This window comes from Schistocerca serialis, chromosome 1 (assembly GCF_023864345.2).
Source record: "Schistocerca serialis cubense isolate TAMUIC-IGC-003099 chromosome 1, iqSchSeri2.2, whole genome shotgun sequence".
Classification (NCBI taxonomy): domain Eukaryota; kingdom Metazoa; phylum Arthropoda; class Insecta; order Orthoptera; family Acrididae; genus Schistocerca; species Schistocerca serialis.
Window position 1 is genome coordinate 355,001,936 of NC_064638.1, and position 25,832 is coordinate 355,027,767.

Sequence of the window (25,832 nt, forward strand, 5' to 3'; positions counted from 1 at the left end):
CAAGAGTGGTGGCATCTCTAATGATTTTAGGAAACCCAAAATCCTTGCTCTTCTCAAACCAGGAAAGCCAGCAGATAGTCCATCAAGTTATTGGCCCATTGCATTGCTATGCAAGTGCCATAAACTTCTACAGAGATTATTGTACAACAGAATTTCCCCAAATACTACTCGAAATGGTGCCTCAAACTTAATCCTCATAACTCAGAAGTAAGTTCTTTCTATGGTAACAACAAGTTAGCTCACAAAAAACTTGTCATTTACTTTGGCGAAGAAAAAGTATGGCACAACACCTACCCCACATACCTAGGAGTCACTCTGGATTAATTATTGACGTATAAGCAACATCTGACAAAAACTGTACAGAAAATAAAGTCTAGGAACAACATCTTTCAGCAAACTAGCTGGAACCTCATGGGGAACAAATGGGAACACTTTGAGAAGTGCTGCACTGGCTCTAACCTAGTCTGCTGTAGTACTGCACTTCAGTGTGGTATAGGAGCCATCACACCAACAAAGTTGATGTCCAGCTAAATGAAGCAGTGAGGTTCATAACAGGCACACTGAAATGCACTCCCATTGTGTGGCTTCAGATCCTAGCCAATATCGCACCTCCTCAGCTCTGCAGAATGGCTCAAAAGAAGTGGTTAAAAGTAACCAGCCAGGAAAATTTGTCACCCCATCCAGAAAACTTTTCACTTTCCTCTACCAAATCATCTTAGGTTTTGTTGCCCTATCTGGAGAGACACGATTTGTAGGACAACTGTGCCATTGTTGCCAAATGGACTGAGCATGTTGCCGACAATAAAGAAATTAGGAACTTGGACATTATTTCACAAGCAGCAGAGAGAACTCCGGGAATGGAAGTACCCCATCAAAAATGAAGCCACCTGAACCAGTTTAGAGTAGGCACTGATAGATGTCGAGGCATGTTGTTCAAATGGGGCATGGAAAGCTCATCAGAGAGCAGCTGTGGAGCACCGAATCATACCACAGACCACATCCCTTATGAGTGCTCCAGCAGATCAATACCAGGTGGTATCATGGAGCTGCAACCTGCTTCTCCAGCAACAGTTGCTTGGCTCTCTGATCTGGATATAACTGTATTTTTATGTTTATTTTTTTACTGCACTTTTTTAGACTAGGTGTATTTCATACACAAATGTGTACCTCGTAATTGTCTTAAATGAGTACATTGTGTATCACACACACACACACACACACACACACACACACACACACACACACATTGCTGCAACAATCATTGGAGAAACAAAACATGTCAGGTTGTATGGTACAAAGGGTAACAATCATACTACAATTTGTACTTCTCCATCAAAACATAAGGCGCTTCGCATAACAATACTGGAAACTGATAAATGTAAAGGTATTTATACAGATGTACTGCACATAATTGAACATCAACTGGAAGTCCCAGAAACTGTTCACCGGCACCTGTATGGATACAAGTTATTATCACATTACTGGACGTATTATATGAGGAAAGGAGGAGTAACTACTTACACATAAAAGTGGGGTAAAGTCTCAGGCCGTAGATCTCAGTGAGTACTGTGTTGCACAGCTAATCTGACAGTTTATAGGCCCTCCCAATGGGAACTGTTTTAAATTTCATTAAGCAATGAGCAGAGGCACCAGCAAGTTTTAGTAGAAGTAACTGGGAAGTGATTTTACTTGGATATTTTGATAAAGCTTCCTGTTTGAGGGCACCTAGACTTATTGATGTACAGCTTTGTTCTAGCCATCACAGTAATATTCCAAACAAATAGAGGATACAGTGCAACAGCGATTGATAATTTATTTCTAAATCCAACTGTCTTCAATGAAATAGATGGAGCTTCATAATAAATAGTTTGTTTATCATACCATGATGATCAAATGAAAGCAATAAAGCATTCCTTAAATAAGGTTTAACTGAGAAGGAGAAAGTAAAATTTCATAGGCTTGTAAATGCTGACTCAATTAAACTATTTAGAGAGCATTTACAAGGTAAATAATCGCAAGAAGTTTATCAAGGACACACAGTAGATGATAAATGTAGTTCTTCCCTAAAATTATTCTTACAACATTAAAAATCCAGTTTGTTTATACATGGGATCAGGGATGTTTACAATGGAAGCTGTATCAGAATAACTTGTACGAGGAAGAGAGAGTTTTATTTAATGCAAAGGACTAGCTCTAATCAAAATTTAAAAATGCACTAAGGCACAATTGCAAAATTCTTCAGCATGTTATTTAAAAGGCAAAAACCATGTACTTTGCACAAAAAATTCGAAATTCCAAGAATAAGGCAAGGTCAGTTTTCAGCATTATTAGGCATGAAATGAATAAACTTGTCTAGGCAAATGGTACTGAACTCCCAGATGACAATAACATCAAGACAAATCATGTGAAATTCAAATTATTGCTACTTAATTCAATGAATGCCTTTTAACAGTAACTGAAAACAAGAGTACAAAAAATGGTCTCAAAAACAGAGCCCATAAACATACATAGGCAGATTAGACATACCCATTACCAGACATCAGTTTTCCCAACTCATCTGTTGCACATATCACAAAAGTTATCATGTCATTAAAAATAGAAACTCTTTTGACTATGATGGTATCTCGGCCATTAATACTAAAGTCTTGTGCTCATCTGGTAGTGCTATCCTTGATTTATACTTGTTACTATGTGATGAGTCACGGTGTATTCCCCGGAAGACTGAAATATGCAGTATTAACTTCAAGTGGAGGTAAGAAACAGACCTATAATTACAGACTGATTTTCCTTCTTCCCATGTTCTCAAGAACTTTCAATAATATACTTTACAGCAGAACACTGAATCATCTTTCTGAGAATACTGTTTTAATAACAGCTCAGTTCGGCTTCTGTAAAGGCTTCTCTACCTGGAAAGCAATGTATCTTTCTGAGAATACCCTTTTAACAACAGCTTGTAACTTACCGAAACTGCCAGTTTGCCTTTGGTTGTCTCATAATCTGTTGTTTCAAATTACTCTCTTACTATTAATGCATTTGACTGACATTCATTAAAAGATACACAGTACACTGCAGCACATAGTTTTCAATTTCTTCACATTTATAAAAACACAATTTTACTGTAAGATGGTCAAAAACCTCAATATTTAAATCAGATTGCTAAGTTATACTCATTAGCAAAAAGTGTGACATTTAACTAGTGGCAGATTAGACCAGTCTACAGCTACACCTGAACTCCACAAGCCATAGGTGCTTTGTGTACCACTGTCACTTCCCCCTTCTCATCATGTGCAGTTCATGGGAAGATTGCTGGTAAACCTCCATGTGACCTCAGATCTCCCTAATTTTATCATCGTGCAGTTTGCAGTTAAGTCTTCGAAGGAAGCACTTGAGAATTCGCAATGTCCAGAAACAGATGGCCCCAGTATGCCAATATCAATAATTATTGAATGGTGCAGATGGGGCCAGAAAATGGCAATTTTGCCAAAACTGGTAGTGAAAACAAAATAAAATAACTTCTCAGTTTGCATGGCTGTTTGTCATATTTCTTTGTTAAATAAATATGGTGTGCCACAAGGCTCATTCTTAGAACCTATCCTTTTCTTGGTCCACATAAATGATCTGGGATATTGGAGGACTCTTCAAAAACTAATTTTTGCTGATGACAAAGAACATTTGATAAAGGAACCAAACACATGCATACCTGACACAGCCAGAAGAACAATGGAACCGCTTTAACACTTAATCTTACAAAATCTCGTTTTATGCAGTTCCAGACAAATGAAGTTGACCTAAAAGTACCTAAAATAGATATCAGTGGACATACACTGTATGAGGCTCCATTGTGAAGTTCTTGGGCATCTGGGTGAATAATAAATTGAGGTGGTAGTTAGTACTAGCATATGAATAAGATTTAAAAATAAATAAATAAAAAGGCTCAATTCTGACTGCTTTGTACTCAGAGATATCTGTCACTGTGTTGACCTGCAGACAGGATTGCTGGCATCCTTTGCATGCTTTCACTCAGTTCTGTCCTATGGCATAATCTTCTGGCGCATTGCAGCTAAGTATTTATTCAACAGGAGTATGCAATAAGAATATTGTGTAAAATTGATAAACAAACACCTTGCAGAAGCTTCTTCAGGGACCTAGCAGTTTTTGTATTTACATGATAATCATACTCCTTGATGGTACTTGTGGTTAATAACATTTAGGATAAATATACAGATTCAGAACCACAACACTAGAAATTATAAAAGGATTTCATACAGTCCATCTGTATCTCTTTAGGGCTCAGAATGGAGTTTTATACTCCAATGCAGAAGTCTGCAACAAGTTTCCAGTGAACTTCAGGGGGAAAATCAGAAATCCCTTAATGTTTAGAAACAAATATTTAAAAACAAACACAAAAAGTGTATATCATCAGACATTTCTACACTTTATCAGAATACTTGGAATCAAGAATGTAAATTTTGTGTAATGTTAATATTTGTATTAGATATATTCTGACTGTCAATAAATAGAGAGCTGATAGTAGTCCATGCAAAATTACATAAATGCTTTATTGAAAGTATTACATGGAAAACAGCAACTGAGTAGTGAAGGAGGAGGAGCAGTCATTTTTTTATTACTTTCATATATATCAAATAATATAGAAGTAACTAGTACAATTATCAGTTTGTGTATATTGACACCAGTCATAATTTGTTCTTAGTATACTTTAAAGAGGTAGTCAGCAGTGGTTGCTTTCACCTGTTAATGTATCACTTGACTCTTTTCACAGCTGATGAGTGGACACACCCATTTAAAATGCTGAGCAGAAATTGCAGCAGAGCTAGTATATGAAAAGACTACTTTCATACATGGCCCTGTCTCTGATGGGGTAGGGTAAGTCTGTGAGGGGACTGGAGTAGGACATGCTAGGAGGGTGTATTGGACACATCAGTCTTCCACAAGGTTATGGCGTGCATGGTAAGCAGTTGGGAGTGGATGTGGCATAAAGATGACTGGCAGAATACCAATTTAGTAACGGGGGGGGGGATTGTTGGTAGAATGTTCCTCGTTTGCGGGCAAGCCTATAAGCTCTGACAAAGCATATGATTCAGTAGCTCCCAGCATAACATGATTGATTTCAATGACTGCTTCACAATAGCACAGCATGCTCTATTTCAGTGGCTGCTTCACAATCCATACCATCTGGAGCCTTCCCTCCAACCTCAGATTCTCGAAACAACACAGATGATAGTTGTCCTTGCAACACATTCTTTGTTCTTGTAATCCTCCTGGCCTCAATGTCCACTAACACCCTGCCCCCCCCCCCCCCCCCCCACACACTACCATCCTGGTATAGGACCTCTTCATCACAACCTCCTCTTCCTCTGTTCTATCACCCTTCCCAGTCCATTCCTTCAAACCATTACTGCTATGCTCTGCAAAGCATCATCGTCATGCTCTGTACGAACTCGCATGTGCACCTGTTGTCTCTTCCTCCCAGCTGTCACAGCCATCAGCCACCCTTCCCCAGCAATACTTCATGCATACAAGTGCACGTGTGTGCTCTAGCTCAAAAAGGGATTCATCTGAAAGCCACAAAGTTTTCAGTCTTGTTTATATGTCTCTTGACAACTCAACATGTCTACTTTTAAGTGACAGAGCAGTAGTAGGTAGTAATATCTGTTGACTGAACTAGTCACAACTGATGCATCATGTTTATATCACCAGTTGACAGTAGTTTTATTGTCACTTAGAATAATTTGTACATTTCTTTCATGTGTGAGGAGACCTGGGAGTGACAATTTTGACTTAAATTTGAATCTGTCTTTTATTTATTGTTCTGGTTGGATGGGCAGGTTTTCTTAAAGATAGAATATTTCTATTGTAGCTGCAAATAATTTTGTGTTTTCTGGTTTATTTTACAGGAACCCAACACATACACAGATCCTGGGCCTGCACTTTGACATGGCTCGTAGTGGCCAGTTGAAGTATCTCAACCTCAATACGACATACAACTCAACAATCATGCTCAATTATCGACAGACTGAGGCCGCATTCTGGACTAATTATTTACCAACAGTCATTGGTCGCTTACTTCCAACATATCCACCATACACAGAGGTGATTGTTTTTGCTTGTTTATTATTATTATTATTATTATTATTAAAATGCATGTTAAATCTATTATCAGTCTGTTCAGCATTGAAACACAAGAAAAGTGTGATAAATCTGTAAAAGTTTACTCGAGAGCCAACCGCTTTTATGCAGAAAACGGGTCAGCATTTGTGCTGATAGAAGGAGGATTTTTATTTATTTATTTAGTCTGACTAATGGAGTGATATGCAAGCAATTACCATTTGCTAAACCTACTGTGATAATTTTTCAGAATGATACTGTGTTAAGAGTGTCAGCAAATATTATGAGGATAACAACATTATAAACAATGGATTAGTCTCCAGAATGAATAATTCACTCTGCAGTGGAGCAGACACTGCTTTTAAACTTCCTGGCAGATTAAAATTGAGTGCTAGTCTGGTACACAGTTTCTTTTAAAGTGTCATTTACATTCCAGAATTAGTAGGACATAAATTTTCATTAGGAGTACCAAAAATACTTCTTTTACTGTTTGTTAGTATTTAATTTACCATACATTTCTTCAAAAGTAAAATTGTATTCCTCCAAAAACCTGAAAGTCGGATTTTTCAGTATTTAAAAATGTTCTTGAACATTTGAAACCTGTTTTTTGGATTTTTGGAAGTTCGTTCTGTACAAGTTATGAATTTAGGAGTGTCACGCACAATATCACAAACGTATTCTAGTGCGTAGTACACTATAATAAAAAAAATGATTATCACTTGTTACAATATACTATGTTATTGATCTGTATTTTCTGCACAATCTTCACACAGTATTACAAAATGAGACAGGCATAGCCATTTTCATGTATCTTACAAAAATATTTTGTTTTATTGTTTTTGCATTGAAAATGGCGACGTTGTTTGCCTTCTGGAACAACTTCCCTCTCAATGGTAATCCTAGATAGCCATGCTGCCAATCCTAGATAGCCATGCTGCCAGCTTGGGAGATTCTTCTGGTTAGCTCTCTGTGCTATGTGTGGTTCTATCAGTTCCGGACCCAGTTGCTTGAGAAATAACCTTCTTGAAATATCCGATCCTGTGTTTGCTTTGTATACTACAAACGCATTTATACCAGCAATATTCAAAGTGGCATGAAACATGTGCAATGGACAACGTCTTGTTTTCCTTGCAGCATTGTATTATGAACACATCTCATCAACCACATCCACTCCACTCTTTGTTGAATTATAGAATATAATCATCTCTTGCTTCTTCAAATTACCTGTTTCTTCATCAATTTTATTATATGTATGCATTGATAACAGCAAAATTACATGTTTATTTTTCATTGGCACATATGACACCAATGCAGAACAGAATATGGACAAATGTATTTATATTTTCTTGTGAGTCAATAATTCCAAGAGAATTTATATATAAATGGATAGATAAAAAATCAGCAATGGCAGGGGAACAAACACACAAAAGGGTTTAACTTTTACAAGCTTTTGGAGCCAGTGGCTCCTTCTTCTGACAGAACAGTTGAAGGGGAAGGAAGTGGGTTGAAGGACCAGAACCCCAGGTCAGTGGAGACTTACCAGACAGGACGAGGAGGAAAGATGATTGCGCCGGATGAGATTTGGAAACCTGAGAGCTTAAAGGTAGAAGACAGAGTATATGCAAGACAGAGATTATTCCTAAAACATCGTGGACGTGTTAATAAGTGTGAAAAGCTAAGTGCATTGTATGTAACAGAGGTGGGAGAACAGATGGTGAAAAATAGACAAGTCAGAAAATGAAAGATGTAGAAAACTAAAACAGAGTGAAGAAAGGAGTAGTTACTGTGAAGAAATGCTGAGATAGAAGGAATTAACATAAATTAAGGCCAGGTGGGTGGAGGGCACGCATGGTGAAACAGGCACCGAGGTCATGTCATGTTGTACAGCATGCTATACAACAGGATAATGTGTTTTGCCCATGTATAAGGCCAAACAGTGTTTACATAACAGCTGGTATACAACGTGTTGTTTCACAGGTGGCTCTCCCTTTGATAGTATATGTTTTGCCAGTTACAGGGCTGAATCAGATAGTGGTAAGAGTGCACATAGGGCAATTCTTTCAATGGGTATAGTCACTGGGTGCAGAAGGAGCACAGGATCTGAAAAGAATATTGTGGAGATTGGGAGGATGACGAAAAGCTATTCTAGGTTTGGTGGGCAAAATCTCAAGACAGGTTGGATCTCATTTCAGGGCATGATTTTAGGAAGTCATGGCCTTGTCTAAGTAGCTGATTAATACGTTCAAGACCAGCATAATAATGGGTACACATGTGCTGTGCTCTGAAGTTGTTTTTGGAGGAATCAGCAATACCTGAAGTACCTGAAGATGTTGATCTCATCCTCATAAAAGGCCAGCTACACACCTCCATCTACATCAAACCTACTAAAAAACAACAATACTTACATTTTGACAATTGCCATCCTTTCCATGTCAAACATTCCCTCCCAAACAGCATTGGCATTCAAGGCAAACACATTTGTTTGGATGCAGACTCTTTACAGCAATACACCACCACTCTCACTTAAGCCTTCACTGGACGTAATTATCCCAACAGCCCAGTTCAAAAACAAATTTCCCCGGGCCATCACATCCAATCCTGGTACTGCTGATCCCTCCAAAAAATACTTCAGAGCACATCATTTATCACCCAGTATTATCCTGGTCTTGAGTGTATTAATCAGCTACTTTGACAAGGCCATGACTTCTGAGAAATCATGCCCTGAAATGAGATCCATCCTGTCTGAGATTTTGCCCACCATATCTAGAATACCTTTTCATTGCCATCCCAATCTCCACAATATCCTTGTCAGACCCTATGCTCCTTCCGCATCCATCTTCCTACCCTATGGCTCCTACCGCTGTGACCATCCCCACTGAAAGACTTGCCCTATTAGCGCCCCTACCAACATCTGTTTCAGCTCTGAATTAGCAAAACATATACTATCAAAATGAGCGCCACCTGCGAAACAACACGTTGTATACCAGCTGTTATGTAAACACTGTTTGGCCTTATACATGGGCAAAACACATTATCCTGTTGTATAGCATGCTGTACAACATGACATGACCTCGGTGCCTGTTTCACCATGCGTGCCCTCCACCCACCTGGCCTTAATTTATGTTAATTCCTTCTATCTCAGCATTTCTTCACAGTAACCACTCCTTTCTTCACTCTATTTTAGTTTTCTACATTTTTCATTTTCTGACTTGTCTATTTTTCGCCATCTGTTCATATACCAGCTGTTATGTAAACATTGTTTGGTTTTTTACATCAGCATGAATACCGCACAGTTATTAGTCAGGATGAATGGGCATAGGCAGAGGATGTATACGGGCAACACACATTATCCTGTTGCAAAGCATGCTGTACAACATGACAGTCATGACCTCGGTCCCTGTTTCACCAAACGTGCCTTCTGGATTCTTCCCCCAGACACCAGTTTCTCAGAACTCCGCAGATGGGAACTAGCAATACAACATGTCCTTGGCTCTCACCACTCATGTGGTCTTAATTTACGTTAATTCTTTCTGTCTCAGCAATTCTTCACAGTAAAAAGAAAACTACTACTTTGTTCACTCCATTTTATTTTTCTACATCTTTCGTTTTCTGGCTTGTCTATTCTTTTCTGCACCTCCACCCACATCTTTCACATACAAGGCACTTAACTTTTCACTCTTATTAACTCATGCATGATGTTTTAGTAGTAATCTCTGTCTCACTTATGATCCTGTCGTTCACCTTCAAGCTCTCAGGTTTTTAAATCTCATCTGGTACAGCCCCCAAAAGTTAAACCCTTTTGTGGGAAAACTTATTATCTGTGAAATGTTTTTCAGCAAGTATGTAGCCAATAAACCAATTCTAAAGGGTAATATACCTTCCTGTACAGTATTCTTCACTGACTCTACAGTCTACAAGTATTAGCACAACATCATCAGCTGTGGTACTGACTTAGAAGAAACCTGCAGACTGTAGTCTCACACATACTTCCAAATTTTATACACAGTGTATTTCTGTGTCTGCCATGATAAATATAATGACCTCATACTTTCCAGGTTTGGAAGAAATGTATATTCTGAAAGAATAATGTCCATGAAAAGACAGTAACGTTTCATCCATTGTAAGGTATTCACAAATTGTCTTATGTCTTGTGCAGTTTTTTGTGAACTCTCCATAACATCATGTACAGGTGTCAGTTCATCAATTTTTTATATTCCTCTCTTGTGTGAATGTTATTTTATCTAACACATTTCAAAATAAAACAAAATCTTCACAGTGACATACTTGGAGGGAAGATTTCTGTCCCTGTGGCACAAGTGTCGCAAAATTATTTTATATTCATTTTGTCTCTGGGAAGAGCACCATAAATATAAAAACACCCAAAAATGCCTTGAACTTTTCAAGTTTATTGCACTATTTGGATTACTTTTATAAAGAGGTTTTACGTGATTTGTGTAAGTATTTCCGCTCTCTATTATCAAATCAAGCAAATCGTCATCAGTGAACAGTTCCCTGGTCTTGACAATGGTGTTAGCATTTCTGTCTTCGCCACTGACACCAGACAAATGCATAATTGTATTGTGAGATATAGTATGGACATTTTGGTTGTGAACATTTTTCACCCATTTAGTTTATCCATCTCTTGACAAATAGCAAGGTAATGATTCACTGGAAGATGGACTTGAACCAGCTACTCTAGTCAGTAGAGAATCTCAATTAGCATTAGTGAATGTACTCACATTTCTGATGGGAATAACCAAATTATCTTCACTGTAACAGAGTTATCTTCACTGTCCAGCCATCTGTCAATCATGAGAACTTTTTGTGTTGTGATAACTTTCGGGACAAAAATTACAATCTACATCCAAACCACCGTTATCAGTTTCTAATAACAGTTTTTCAGTTTCTTATCCACTGAGAGGACATCGAAAAGCCATTTTTAAGCAGTTTTATTGGTCAAAATCACTATAACAATGAACATGCATAAGCAGGCAAAGCTGATGTAAATAGACAGATAGGGTTTTTTTGACCCAAATCGTGTTTATTCCTGCATCAGCAATCGACTGACAAACAAAGAGGAATGATGAAACAAGTAGTGGCCTCTAGGGATGTTCACTAAAAGCTACAATGAATGGCTTACTCATAAGAAGTGCGCTCTTGTGGATATTTTTAAAACAAAATCCACCTGTGTCTGGGAGACCCACCCCATTCATTCTAGGATTAATCTGCCAGAAAGCTTCTATAGAGTAGTCAGTCACACAGGTATGTATTGGTAAAAATAGTCAAGTCTATTAAATCAATTAACGTACAAATTATAACTTTTTTACTTTGTTCTAGAAAAGTCAGTGAAAAACAAAATGAAGTTATATGTAAATACACTCTGTAGTAACTTAATGTAATTGACATTTATATCTGCACAAAACAAATATGCACACTGCTGGCCATTAAAATTGCAATATACAGAGTGTGGCATATGACAAATGTCAAATTGGCATGAAGTTATTATATGCTTTGATATAAAATGATTAGCAAGTCAGTGAAACTGCAAAAAGAAGGTAGTCACAACACCACATATGTTCTGTATATAAGGAAAATGTGGGTAGTGAGTTTCTCATTCAGACATCACATATGAATGCTCACTGTGAAAAGATCATATTATGCGTCATATATAAAGAAGAAACATCTACAAGCGTATGTTGCAATTTAACAGCAGCAGGATCTTGGCATATCCAGATTATGGTTTATCATTCCACACTACTGCTGCTCGTGTTGGTTGGGATCCCATGATTGTCATGCAAATATGGAATTGACGGGTACAGGAAGGTCATAAATAGCGCCGTGCAGGATCTCAGTGGCTCCACACAGCTAGTGGCTGAGAGGTCATTGTCTGCTTGGGGCCAAGAGGTCATTGTCCGCTTGGCTGTGAAGGAATGTACAGGCCCATCATGTACTGTGAGCAGAAAATGGGCTTTTTCATAGGAAGACAAGTAGCCAGATGGACAGTGCCACATCTTGAGTACTGTGGACTGACATCATGGCAACCTGTGTTGCAGCTTCTCTTGATATGGCTGCAGAATGAGGTACAACAACAATGGTGCACCCTATGATAACACTAAACACAAGAGTGGCACCATATTGTCTTTTCAGATGAGTCCTAGTTCTGTGTACAGTTTTACTATGGACACATTTGTATGTGAATCTCTGAGGAGAACATATGTTGCCAGTCTGCATTCATAATCGCATACAGATCCAGCACTTAGTCTTGATGGTGCCACTGGGTACACAACATAATCAAGGTGTGGTTCACATAGCCTTTGATTTGGGCTACAGCTGTTACATGTCTGATTTGTTGAGGATTATGGCTGTTCCCTGTCTATAAGATTTCCATGTTACAATCTTTCAACAAAATAATGTAAGATCACTTGTTGCCTGTACTGTTCTGACTTACTCTGAAAACAGCAGGTCACGGTTTGCCAAGAGACCAGTGTGCTATCAGTCGCCAGCTATTATAATGATGAACTCTCACACAGAGTTGAAGCTGTATCGGATAACAAAACTGTGCCTTTCATCTCAGTTCAGTTTGACTAAATGCCCTGTTGGATTAGAGTCATTGTTACTGCCACAAGGGGCAGGTCTAGATATAAATTTCGCACCTTCTGTACTCCGAGACCACATACAAATTTGATCATGCATTTTCCCTATTGTACTGTTCAATCTTAATATACAAAATGTCACACCTTTTGCCCCACTCCCAAATTCATTTATGCAGAACTTAAAGACCTTCTCTCCTCCTCGTGGTCCCTACAGTGGAAACACCTTTTTGCCACCAACACTACCAAACAGACTCACACAAAGACCAATATTGAACATTTCTCAAGTCAGTTCACTCCTCCATCCAACCGTGATCCACCCCCCACTGCCCCCAAACAACCCCCTGTTTACTTTCTAGAATTCCTTATCTTGAACCTTGCCCCACCATCATTTCCCAAATCCCTCAACATGCAAACTAACTTTACATCCACAGAAAGACCACTGTCCAACATCTAAAAACTGATCCTGACCTTGTAATCCTACCTGTGGACAAAGGCTCCACCACTGTTGTTTTTAACTGCAAGGATTACCAGGCGGAAGGACTCCACTAGCTGTCAGATACTTCCACCAACAACCTTGCCACAGAGACCCTATTCCAGTAATCCAGCAGGAGTTCCAGTCACTACTTGAATCCTTAGGCCCATCCCAGAACCTCTCCCTGGAGTCCATCTCGCTGCTCACTGGTACCACTCCCCGCACTCCTACCTTCTACATGCTTCCTGAAGCTCACAAACCTAACCACTCAGGGTACCCCATTGTGGCCAGTTATTGTGCCCCCCCCCCAACCCCCACCCCCTCTGAGAGAATCTCTACTCTCATACTCTCACAGACCACCACCTTCAACCTTTTATCTGGAACCTACCATCCTATATAAAAGATACCAACAATTTCCTCCACCAACTCTCCACAGTTCCCGTCCCTTTACCACATGGTGCCCTGCTCAATACTATTGATGCCATCTCCCTGTACACTAACATTCCTAATGCCCATGGCCCTACTGCTATTGAACACTGCCTTTCCCAACGCCCAACGGATTCCAAACCAACAACCTCCTTTCTAGTCACAATGACCAACTATACCATCACCCACAATTGCTTCTCCTTTGAAGGCATTACCTACAAGCAAATCCAGGGTATGTCTATGAGCACCTGCAAGGCATCATCCTATGTCAACCTATTCATGGGCCATCTAGAGGAATCCTTTCTAAACATCCAGAATCCTAAACCCCTCACCTGATTCATATTCATTGATGACATCTTCGCTATCTGGACTGAAGGTGAGAACACCCTGTCCGCATTTCTCCAGAACCTCAACAACTTCTCCCCCATTTGCTTCACCTGGTCCTAATCAACCCAACCAGTCAAATTCCTAGATATCAACCTCCACCTCAAAGATGGCTACATCAGTACCTCTGTCCATATCAAACCTATTAACCACCAGCAATACTTCCACTCCGACAGTTGCTGCCCTCTCCAAACCAAGAAGGCCCTTCCGTACAGCCTAGCCACCCACAGTCACTGCATCTGCAGTAAAGAGCAGTCCCTCTTGAAATATACCGAGGGTCTCACAGAAGCCTTCACTGACCATAATTATTCTCCCAACCTTGTACAAAAACAAATATCCCGTGCCTTATCTTTCCAGTCTCCCACCACCTCCCACAGTCACATCGTCTGGCGATGGAGGACCATTCCCCTCATAACTCAGTACCACCCAGGACTGGAACGACTGAATTACATTCTGTGCCAGGATTTTGATTATCTCTCATTATGCCCTGAAATGAAAAATGTCCTGCCCACTATCCTTCCCACACCTCTTACAGTGGTATTCCAATGTCCACCGAACCTACACAATATACTCATCCATCTTTACACAACCTCTGCTCCCAATCCCTCACCTCATCGTTCATATCCCTGTAATAGACCTAGATGCAAAACCTGTCCCATATATCCTCTCACCACCACCTACTCCAGTCCGGTCACTAACATCACCTATCCCATCAAAGGCAGGGCTACCTGTGAAACTAGTCATGTGATCTACAAGCTAAGCTGCAACCACTGTGCTGCATTCTATGTAGGCATGACAACCAACAAGCTGTTTGTCTGCATGAATGGCCACCGACAAACTGTGGCCAAGAAACTAGTGGACCACCCTGTTGCTGAACATGCTGCCAAACATGATATTCTTCATTTCAGTGGCTGCTTGACATCTTGTGCCATATAGATTCTTCCCACCAACAACAGCTTTTCTGAACTGCACGGGTGGGAACTTTCCCTTCAACACATCCTACGTTCCAGTAACCCTCCTAGCTTCAGCCTTTGTTAGTCACTGTCCTCACCCATCCAGCCCCTTCCCTGTTTCCATTCCAGCACTACACAGCTGTCATTCCACCACCACACCCAGTCTTTTTATTTCTCTCCTTTCCTGTCACTACCCCATCCCCCTCCCCAGCTCTCCCTTGCCCTCCGTCTAACCTACAGCACTTCACTGTCCATCACCCCCACCATAGTATCTCTCCCCCTCCCCGCCCCAGCCTCCTCCTTACCCCCACCCAGTAGCTACTCCCATCATGCAATAGTGCTGCTGCTCGCAATGTGGTTTCAGTTGCCTGAGACTGCACAGACGTGTGTGTGTGTGTGTGTGTGTGTGTGTGTGTGTGTGTGTGTGTGAGAGAGAGAGAGAGAGCACGTGCGCATGCGCACACATGCGTGTGTCGATTGTTGAAGAGGGCCTTAGTGGCTGAAAGCTATAATTGTGAGAGTCTTTTTGTTGTGCCTCTCTGGGACTCAGCATCTCTGTTATATGGTGAGTAGCAACTTTCCTTCTCAATATTGTTACATTCCATCCTGGATTTTCCATTGTTTGAAATGTCACTATTTGCAATCCTATCTGGTACTGCAGTTTTAAATGCCTAGGATGTATTAATGTTCTGAAAACCTGGCGAAGCCTACGATTGCTATTGATTTTAATGAACAAACACATTCTTGTAAAAAAGGAACTTTGTTAATGAATGAAGTTCTGCAAAATTCTAAATTTAACACTAGACTTCACTATTTGTTCTCTCTCAGTCATTATTTGGGACATGATTAAAGGTTTCCATAATTCCTCTGAAAGGGAGCTCAGAGCTAAAATTTGACCTATATATTCCATGAGTATACTTAGAATATTATCATGGTAACATAATTTTGCTATCAAGTGTAAGACACCATACTTACAGAGTAGAAGCTTTAATCTGATGAGAGTTGTACATGACTCTGCAGTCATTTTTTTTTCATTCATCTGCCATGTTAAGTAGAGGAAGTTATTCTTTTTGAAAACTGTCATCCGCAATTAACAGCTGGAAAGCGCCATAGTGAAATGTCTAATAAAAATTCATTTCAATAATAAAAAATTCTAATGCGCTACTGGCAGGTCCTATGTGGAATGCAGACAGTGATGTGATGTGCAGTAGACAAGCACATAAGAATGTTGGACTTGTAATTACACTTTCAAAGTCCTTACTTAAAAATTAACATAGCACTGCAACCTGATTGACATTGACAATAATGTAGAGTTGTGTTTGTGTGTTTTTGTGTGTGTATGTTAATAGCTGTGATGAAGGACCTTGTCTGAAACTTTAGCTACAAGTTCAGTCCTTTTAATGTGCCTGTCTTCCACTAAATCCCTTGGCTGTAGGATGTGTAAGTACCTTTTGATTGTAAAGAAATATCTTAAGATAGAAATGGGTGATTTTATGACCAGTTGTTATTGAGATGAGGCTTTCATACATTTATTTCAAGTGTATCTTATTTTTGGACCATTCTCATCTGGGTTACAGTTATTCATTCCATATTGTAGTAGAACTTTTAATTTTATAGTTTAGTAGCTAAGTATCCAGTGTTGCCTGGATATGTGTTTATTCCAGTCTTCTATTAGTCCACCTCCTCCTTCCCACACTCTCTGACCATCTTCTCCCTCGCTCTCCCCCCCCCCCCCCCCCTCTCTTCATCTGTTCCTCCACCCTCTCTCTGTCCATCTGCTCCTTCCCTTCCTCACCTCTGTAAGTCCATCTCATCCTCCCTCCTCTATCTCCTCTCTGTCCATCTCCTCTTCTCCCTCTCTTTGTCCATCTCTTCCTGTCACCATTCTCTGGCTGTCTGCTCTCCTCCCCACCCCCCTCTCTCTCTGTCCAGGTCCTCCTCCTTCTACTCGTCTTCCTCTCTCTCTGTACACCTCCTCTTCTCCCCTCACTCTATCCCTCTCCTCCTCTTCCCTTTCTTTGTGCATTCCCTCTTCCCTCCTTCTCTGTTCATCTCCTCCTCCCCCCATCTGTGTCCATCTTCTCTCCCCCCCCCCCCCCATTCCCCTTCACTCTTCAGGTTATCACCACAACCTTATAGGATGTTGCTGGTTCTTACCCCAAAAACATTTCTTTCCAAGTAGTAAGGAATATATGAATCGATCCTGGGTTTAAAGAGAAGCTTTTCAGTTGTGGCTTTGCCCATATATGTACATGTTACCTGTATTTCACAAATATTTAACGTATTTCACACATACTTGTTCGCATATTTACCTGTATCTCTAGCAAATTTCGCTCTGCAGTTTTGTTTTCATGCAGCTCAATGTTTACGACATCACATCTCATGCAATATATGTCATACAATGATATAGTCTGCAAATTTTGCAGTTATGTCCAATGGTATATTTGGATACTGTGTGAAAAATGTGTTGCAAATAGAGTTAGTAGCAAAGAACTAATAAATTAAAACATCATGCAACAGTTTTTCACGTGTATCATAGTTTACGACTTCCTATCATTTTTGTGCCATCCATCATACAATGATATATTTGTGCAAATAGATTTAGTGTGGTATGTGAATACTGCCTGCAAAATGTGTTGCAGATAGAGTTAGTAATAAGGAAGTAATAAATTAAAAGGTTATGAAGCATCAGTTTTATTGCACGAACAGCAAAAATTAGTAAGCAATAAACTTTATTCCTTTCATTATTCAAAAGGCTCTTAAAGGTTTGGAATTATGTGTAAATTTGGTTACAAGTCATTACATGATCATATTCTCAAATACTGGATGAATATAGTCTGGAAATTTTCAAGTTGTCAACTACACTTAATTTTCACCCACACCCACATCCCCATCCCTGTGAGAGACAGATGATTCTTACTTCCACACTGGTTCTTTTCATACTGTAAGTGATATGTGTTGAGTTTGGTTGAAATTGATCGAGTGGTTTAAGAGGAGATGTGGACCATACACACATACATAACTACATACACAATTACAACAGATATGGGTTCGCTATCAATGAGACACAACAAATATGACACATAAAAACTTCTATAATAGTATTCACCATAATAATTATAACAAATAATTCTCTTGCACATCTAATTAATAAACTCTTGGGAACATTTCAGCCAAGTAAGAATTTATTGAAATGTTATGTTGTAGCTGATTCATGAGACTTGTCACGAAATATATTCTCCTATTTTTCAGTTTTGGTGGGAACCCAAGGAACCACTGCAGATAGCTTTCTGGAGTGTTTCAGGTGCTTGTCTGTTACTGATTGTCATTGTAGTAATCTGTTGCATTCTGTGGAGGAATGCCAAGAGGTAAGCACAGGTAATTCAATACATGTCCAGAATATCAGGTAAAGGTGCTTTCTGATATAAAGATTAATGCTTTGTTGGTGGAAGAGTGACTAATCCTTACACATCACTTTGGGATGAGGAATTTTGCCTGTGTTTGCTGAATTCACTTGAGTGCACAGTAGTTAACAAAATTCTCATTAGACTCCATTTGAAATTATTGGTAAAATTTTATTGCAATGTTCATTTTATAAGCAAAATGGCTGTTTTTCACTAAATTAAAGAGGCACTTTAATAAATATCACCCACTACATTCATCTCTGAGATATTCTCTGTGAAATTTATTAATAGTGTGCTTCCAGATGTTCCATCGAGTTGATGTTTCCATTTCCTGCACTATATTTCGATGGCTGACCCATCCATCATCTTCAGGTGCTGCAAGGATTGTTGTTTTGTCTACTGGCAGTCTGGACTCCAACCAAATGGCGAGGTAGTGGTTGTTTCACACTACTATTTACAGTTGAGTGAGATTCACAGTGCCCACTATGCCCTTTGACGCTCTTTTGCTTTTCAGAGCTCTCAGCGGTGTTCCATGAAATGCAAATTCCCTCAATGTTTGGCATCTCTGGTGTATGTGATGTCCAGCAAGATTTTAATAAACTAAGTGCTGGACCCCAAGCCTTGTATAAATTGAAGTCTCTGTCCCTGTTTATTAGGTATTTTGATATCTGTATTTCAATAGACTCCTTAATTATGCTGACCCAGAAACTTGGTGTTTACATCTCAACACTGTTCTCATTACATTTACTTTCATGATTATATTTGAGTCAGTGCTTGGCAATAGTTGATTTCCATGGGTGCTTTAGTTGGGTGTGTTGATAATGTTCATTGCATCTTTCCTTGGCGTTTCTCATAGTCTGCCCCATGTATGGCACGATACATCCGCATGAAATTCAATGGACACTAGTCATTTTGGGACCAAAATTATCTTTAACATTACAGTGAATACTTTCTGTCTTAGATGAAGGAAATGAAATACAACTGGATGCCATGTTTCCATATGAGTCTACCAATGTTTCCTGATATTGGGCCAGGATAATGTTGATAAGCAATTTTCAGTGTGTCTCAACCTCTTTCTCAGAAATTCTTGATTTTAGGTGCATGACCCATTCAGTTCAATTATCTGAGCAACCATTCCTGCAGGTTATAATTCTTTGGTGGGAGTCTCCTTGTCTGAATGGACCAGTCTTTAGCACTGAATTTCTGTATGATGGATGGTGATAGGTCAACACATACAGATAGGGGTCAGTGTGCATAGGTTTTCTATACACCCTGGTGATCCAGCGATCTGTCCAGTCTTCTCTTAACTAACACATCAAGGAAAGGGAGTTGTTCCTCTAGTCCCAGTTCCAACATTAATTTTGTAAGCTAGAGTTTAAATGTTCCAGGAACTCTTTGAAGTTTTTCCTCTCCATGTGATCTCACCACAACTTGGCGGATTCTAGTGCCTTTGCTTCAAAGTGTTCCATGTATAACAGGGAATCAGTAGATGTCAGAACATATCTAAAAAGTTTTGTGAAATAATCATTAAATTTTTCTGTGATTAGCTCCAAGGAACTCAAGGAATCAGGAAATGGAACACTCATAAAGAGGGATACTGCATCGAAACTGACATAATATCTGTATCCTGCCCTTGCAGTTGATTGAGGTGATGTACAAAGTCAGCATAGTTGTGAATATGGTATTCCCACTTCCCCACATATTCTTTAGAAACGCAATTCAGATATTTTGCCAGCTGGTATGTAGGTGCACCAGTATTACTAACTGTGGATCTTAGAGGAATTCCTTCATTGTGTACTTTAGGAAGGCCATATAGCCTTGGTGGTACTGCTGCTCATGTGTTAAGGCCTTTAAACCTTTGACTGCTAGGATCGTGTTAACTCGTCATGCCTCACCGTTCTCCTGGTGCGCCCGACATGTTTAAGCACGGCCCTTGGGTTTTCCCTACAGCGCTAAGGACGTGTTGACACGTACCATCACAGCTACCTGAGCATGACAGACGTGTAAACACGCATAGCTGTCTTTCCGCCCAGCTCTCCCAGTAGCTATTCAGTGGCCTGACTGTATGGTTGAAGAATGTGTATACGTTTATTGCCTTGTTGCCACTTTGCAGAATTTGACTTTGCCTCCCATGGTTTCACCAGTTTTCTTGTTTTCTATGGGACAGATGTCATGTCGCCCTGGTTGCACAAATAAACGAGATCCTGGATATGCTCACTAGTAGCGACAGTGAGTGTGAATTATCTGATGTTGCTAGCAGTGATGAGTCTTCAACAGAATCTCAAACCTGTAGTCCTCAGCTCTTTACGTCAGGTGGGAAGCATTAATTATAGTTAGCAGTTCCTCTGAATCCAAGGAATCAAAAAGTGACAGTGAAACGGTTCAGAAAAGAGTGTGCTTAAGTGACAGGAAAGAAACCGATTTCCAGCCATTAACCATTACTTTGATGACTTGACTTCAGGACACAACTGTCAGATAGATACTGATCCAAGTATTCTTTCATTTTTTGTGATATTTATGTCTGAAGAACTGTTGCAATTTATTGCAGATGAAACAAATTGTTTTTATGTTTACATCAGAGAAAAGACTATAGAATCTGTGGATTCTTGACTATCAAAGTGGAAAGACACTGGATTTGAGGAAATATGTTGTTTTTTTGCTATTTGCCTTCTAATGGGACAAGTTAAGAAGTTAAAACTAAGTGGTTATTGGTCCAAAGATACACTTTTGAACACAACAGTTTTCGGTGAAATTATGTCCTGAGACAGTTTTTATCTACTTCTGAGAATGCTACATTCAGTGATAACTCTGCAAGTACTGGAGGCGACAGTCTATTTAAAATTAGGATGATTGTTGACCTAGTTCATAATTCATTTCGTCCACATCACAAGCATTGTATAGATGAAAGTTTCTTGCTGTTCAAAGGACAATTATCTTTTAAGCAATTTATTCCAACCAAGCGAAGTAGATTCAGAATAAAGACATTTGTACTGTGTAACTGTCAGAGTGGATATATTCCGGATTTTATTGTATATACAGGCACAACAACAGAAATTGTGTTCCACAATTTAGGGACAAGTGGCGACGTAGTAGCAACACTTATGGGACTGTATTTGGATAATTGGATAATTGATACTCCAGCCCAGACCTGTTCCTCTGGCTTCACAACCATGGAACAGCTGCATGTGGCACTGCTCATAAGAATAAGTGCAACATGCCAAAACTACAGAAGAAATTAAAATGAGGATAGATTGAGTTTAAGTCCACTGACAAGGTCCTTGCTATCAAGTGGTGCACTAAGAGAGAGGTGTGCATGTTGACCACAAGTCACACAACACAGATGGTTGAAACAGAGAAGACTGACAGAAATACCAGTGAAAAAAATAAAGAAAGAGCAATGTATTGTAGGTTACAATTCGAGTATGGGTGCAGTTGACCGTTGTGACATGTTACTGAGCTCAGTGGGATCAGTGTGTAAGACTGTGAAATAGACAAGAAATATTTTTTTCACATTTTGGATTTGTGCATTCTAAATGCTCATGCTCTCCACCGGTCGGTAACAGGGCAAAAAATGGCACTCACAGAGTTTCACCTTTCTCTTGTAAGGGAGATTGTAGAAAAATATGCTACAGACACAAAAAATCTGGTAGGGGAAGGCGTTACAATAACGAGAATCCACTGTGATTCACAGGGAGACATTTTCTGGCTGTTATTGTGAGTGAACAATTGCAGAAAAATATGCTAATGCGTAGATGTGTGGTTTGCATGAAACAGAAAGTGCGCCAGGAAACTAGATGCCAATGCAAAACTTGCAACCTTCTATTATCTGTTGTGCCCTGCTTTGAGACTTATCGTACAAAGAAGCATTACTACTAATCACTGGGAACTAAATCTGAGAAAATTTATTGACGCTTCTGAATGAATTACTAAAACAAAGGGCAAAAAATGTAAAAAATATATAAATTTATTTTTAACTTTGCCAGTGCCGGTCCAAAGCCTGGATCAAAAACAATGATGGGAAACAGATGCAAAAGGAGTAATATTATTCAAACAGTGCCTGACTTCTTCGTATGTAGCAGTTTTCTCAAAAATGAATGGACCTGGTGACTGAGATGGCACAATATCTGTTCTGCAGCAAATGTAATTACGCCGAGTACATTGCGCCAGTGTAACAAAACCCGTATATTAATCTACATATGATACATTTAAATTATTAACACGTAACATATACAGTTATATTCTTTTATCCTTAGTATTACAAATATAGATCACATTTGGTCTACTTGTACTAAATGCCTCTGATCAACAAGAAATAGCATAACAAAGTTAAAACTCTGTTCTCAATGCAATTTTGTCTTGCTACGTCGCCTCTGTTCTTAGTCAATATTGGAAATTAAATTCACTGTTCTGGGGAGGGTGGGGGATTTAAAATTGGTTCTTCAAATGGGACTGGCTTTGAAACGTTAATAGAAAACAGTATTTGTAAAAGAAGTATTGAATATACTTTGCTTTTGTCTTTTCATAAAAATCAACATGTTTTCAACTAATTTGTAGATTATTGGATAATAGTAAGGGAATAAAAATTTTTATTGCGCATCTTTGTGCTATCAATCTATTGCACCGTAAATTTCATTTGGATAATAGTAAGGGGATAAAAATTTTTATTGCGTATCTTTGTGCTATCAATCTATTGCGCTGTAAATTTCATTTTCATCATGTGTTCACTGTACTGGATATGCAAATCCAAGGTTTACATTGTTTTCAGGCCTGATTTTCGCGCCCAAATTTCATTCCAATTATACAGCTTGGAATGTTTTACAGAACATAGTTTTGTAGCAAAATCAGAACATAAATACTGCGTTTTTGACGTTTTTAAAAAATCTTCAATTTTGCACTTAATTCAATCACTACTGGAAAGTGCTATGCAAATGAAACTTTACGTTTGATAACCATGTGTTGTTAAGTTACGACATGCCAAGTTTCACATTCGCTATAGCATTATTCCAGGAGATGCAAGAGGCCAAACTTCAAAATTTTTTCTGGCGCCTATTGTTTTGGCCGATTTTACCTATAATTTTCTGGCTGAATATGGCTCGTAAAATTCTTTTCATTATTATTCTTAAGAGACCACATAAAGTACAAGATAGCCACATTTGATTTCTTTACAAAAACTTTTGTCCAAGATATTACAGCTTAAAGTCGCCAAAAATTCATGCTGGCTCTGCGCAAGTCATAATAAGTGCAGAAGTATTCAGCACAGGGCGGGTTGGGCAGCGCAGGCCGCTCTGGTCCCGGTGGTGGCTCCAAGGGACAGGCACACAGTGCAGGTAGCTGGATTATGCCACAGGCTGTGGCACCTCAGTGTGCCAACCAGATGATGTGCCTCCAGCAGTCAGAGGGTTAATGATGCTAAAGATAAGCATGACTCATTGAGAAGAGTCATCACCTTTCTCTTGATTTTATTTGTAGGGTTTACATATCTCTGTTTGTTTGCAACATCATTCAAAACATCAAAAATCTTCTTATTGTAATCAACACAGGGTATTAGAATGATAGTGTTGCCCTTGTTGACTGCTAGAACTATAATTTTCTTGTCCTCTTTAGGCCAGTAGGTCCCTCTCGGAGATATTGGACCTTAGCATTGGTGCCTTAGTGAGTGCTCTACAGGTTTCATGGCCAACCTCTTCTGCTGCTTCTGGTGGGAACGAAGCTACAACATGTTCTATGGAGCTGATGTAATCTGCTACTGGTGGCCCTGTTTTATGGTGAACTTCTTATGCTCTTTCCAGTGGGAGAGAAACTACAACATGCTCCATGGAGCTGATGTAATATGCTATTGGTAACTCTCCAGCTGGAAGCAGCAGAAGAGGTTTACCACAAAACCACTTATCAAGGCACTAATGCCAAGAGCCAACATTTCCAAGGGGAACGAATAGCACAGAGAAATTTGTGGGAGGACAAGGAAACTGTAATGCTACCAGCCACCAAGGGCAATGCCCTTTTGTGGACTTCAATATGAGGAGTTTTGATCTTTTGAATGACATTGCATACAAACAGATAGTTGTCAACCCTATGAATTAAATTAAAATTAAAAGGAAGATGACAACTCTATTCAGTGAGTCAGGCTCAGCATATAACATCAGTGGCTTGCTCATGGTTTTTTTTTAGGCTAGGCAGTAGTGCAAGGTGTCCTGATGAACACTCACCAGTCGACGTGCAGGCAGGGAAATCAGGACGCGCTCAGTGTAAAGACACTTCAGCTATCAAGATATTAGCAGTAAATTTTCAGAGTGTTCGGAATAAAGTTCCTGAATTTACTGCCCTCCAGGAAGCGTGTGGCGTGCAAATTATTCTTGGGACTGAGACCTGGCTGAACCCTGAGATAGGAAGTTCTGAAACATTTAGTGAGGGTTGGAACGTGTATCGGAAAGACAGATTAGACTCCGTAGGAGGTGATGTCTTCATTGCAGTTGACAAAAATCTTGTGTCTACTGACGTCAAAGTAGAGTGTGATTGTGAAGTTATCTGGACACGTTTAGCAGGGCTATGAGAAATAAAGTTAATTGTTGGGTGTTATTACTGGCCACCAGGTTCCACCATGACAGTTCTAGAATCATTCAAAGGGAGTCGACCCTCTGTATCGCAGAAGTACCCAGATCATGCTATATTAGTCGGAGGTGACTTCAACCTACCTAGTATAGACTGGGATGTCTATGGATTCATCACAGGTGGTACAGACAAGCCGTCGTGTGAATTACTTTTGAACACATTATCCGAAAACTGTCTTGAGCAGCTGAATCGACAGCCAACACGTAATGGAAATATTTTAGATCTGTTAGCGACGAACAGACCAGATCTCATGGACGGTGTCAGTGTTGAGACAGGGATTAGTGATCATGATGTTGTCATTATAACTATGGTTACAAAAGTTAAAAAGTCGGTCAAGAAGGCTAGGAGAGTATTGTTACTAGAAAGAGCAGATAAGCAGTTGTTAGCATCCCACTTAGTAAATGAATCGACTTCATTTACTTCCGGTACGATGGACGTGGAAGAATTATGGGCAAATTTTAAACACATTGTAAATTACGCATTGGACAAGTATGTGCTGAAAAAGTGGGTTACGGACGGAAAAGACCCACCATGGTTTAACAGAGCAATTCGGAGAATACTTAGGAAGCAAAGACAGTTGCACTCGCGGTACAAGAAAGATCTGGAGAATGAGGACAGGCAAAAGTTAGCAGAGATTCGTGCTGCTGTAAAAAGAGCGATGCCTGAAGCATACAACCACTACCACCGTCATACCTTAGCAAAAGATCTTGCTGAAAACCTAAGAAAGTTCTGGTCTTACATAAAATTGGTAAGTGGATCGAAGGCTTCCATCCAGTCACTCACTGATCAGTCTGGCCTGGCAATGGAAGACAGCAAAACGAAAGCTGAAATTTTAAATTTAGCATTTGAGGAATCTTTCACGCAA

At 39.5% G+C, this 25,832-nt stretch overlaps 1 protein-coding gene across 2 annotated transcripts in view; it reads left to right on the top strand.

The window, feature by feature from the left end:
• The window catches only part of LOC126470099 (cholinesterase), a 186,229-nt gene that overhangs the window by 150,715 nt on the left and 9,682 nt on the right, over window positions 1-25,832 (top strand). Inside the window, exons 11-12 of one of the 2 annotated variants that reach the window (XM_050097670.1) lie at window positions 5,916-6,111; window positions 18,207-18,322. In XM_050097670.1, coding sequence (XP_049953627.1) covers window positions 5,916-6,111; window positions 18,207-18,322 — 312 coding nt within the window. Of the gene's footprint in view, window positions 1-5,915; window positions 6,112-18,206; window positions 18,333-25,832 lie in introns of both variants that reach the window. The other variant, XM_050097679.1, reaches the window with a different exon arrangement.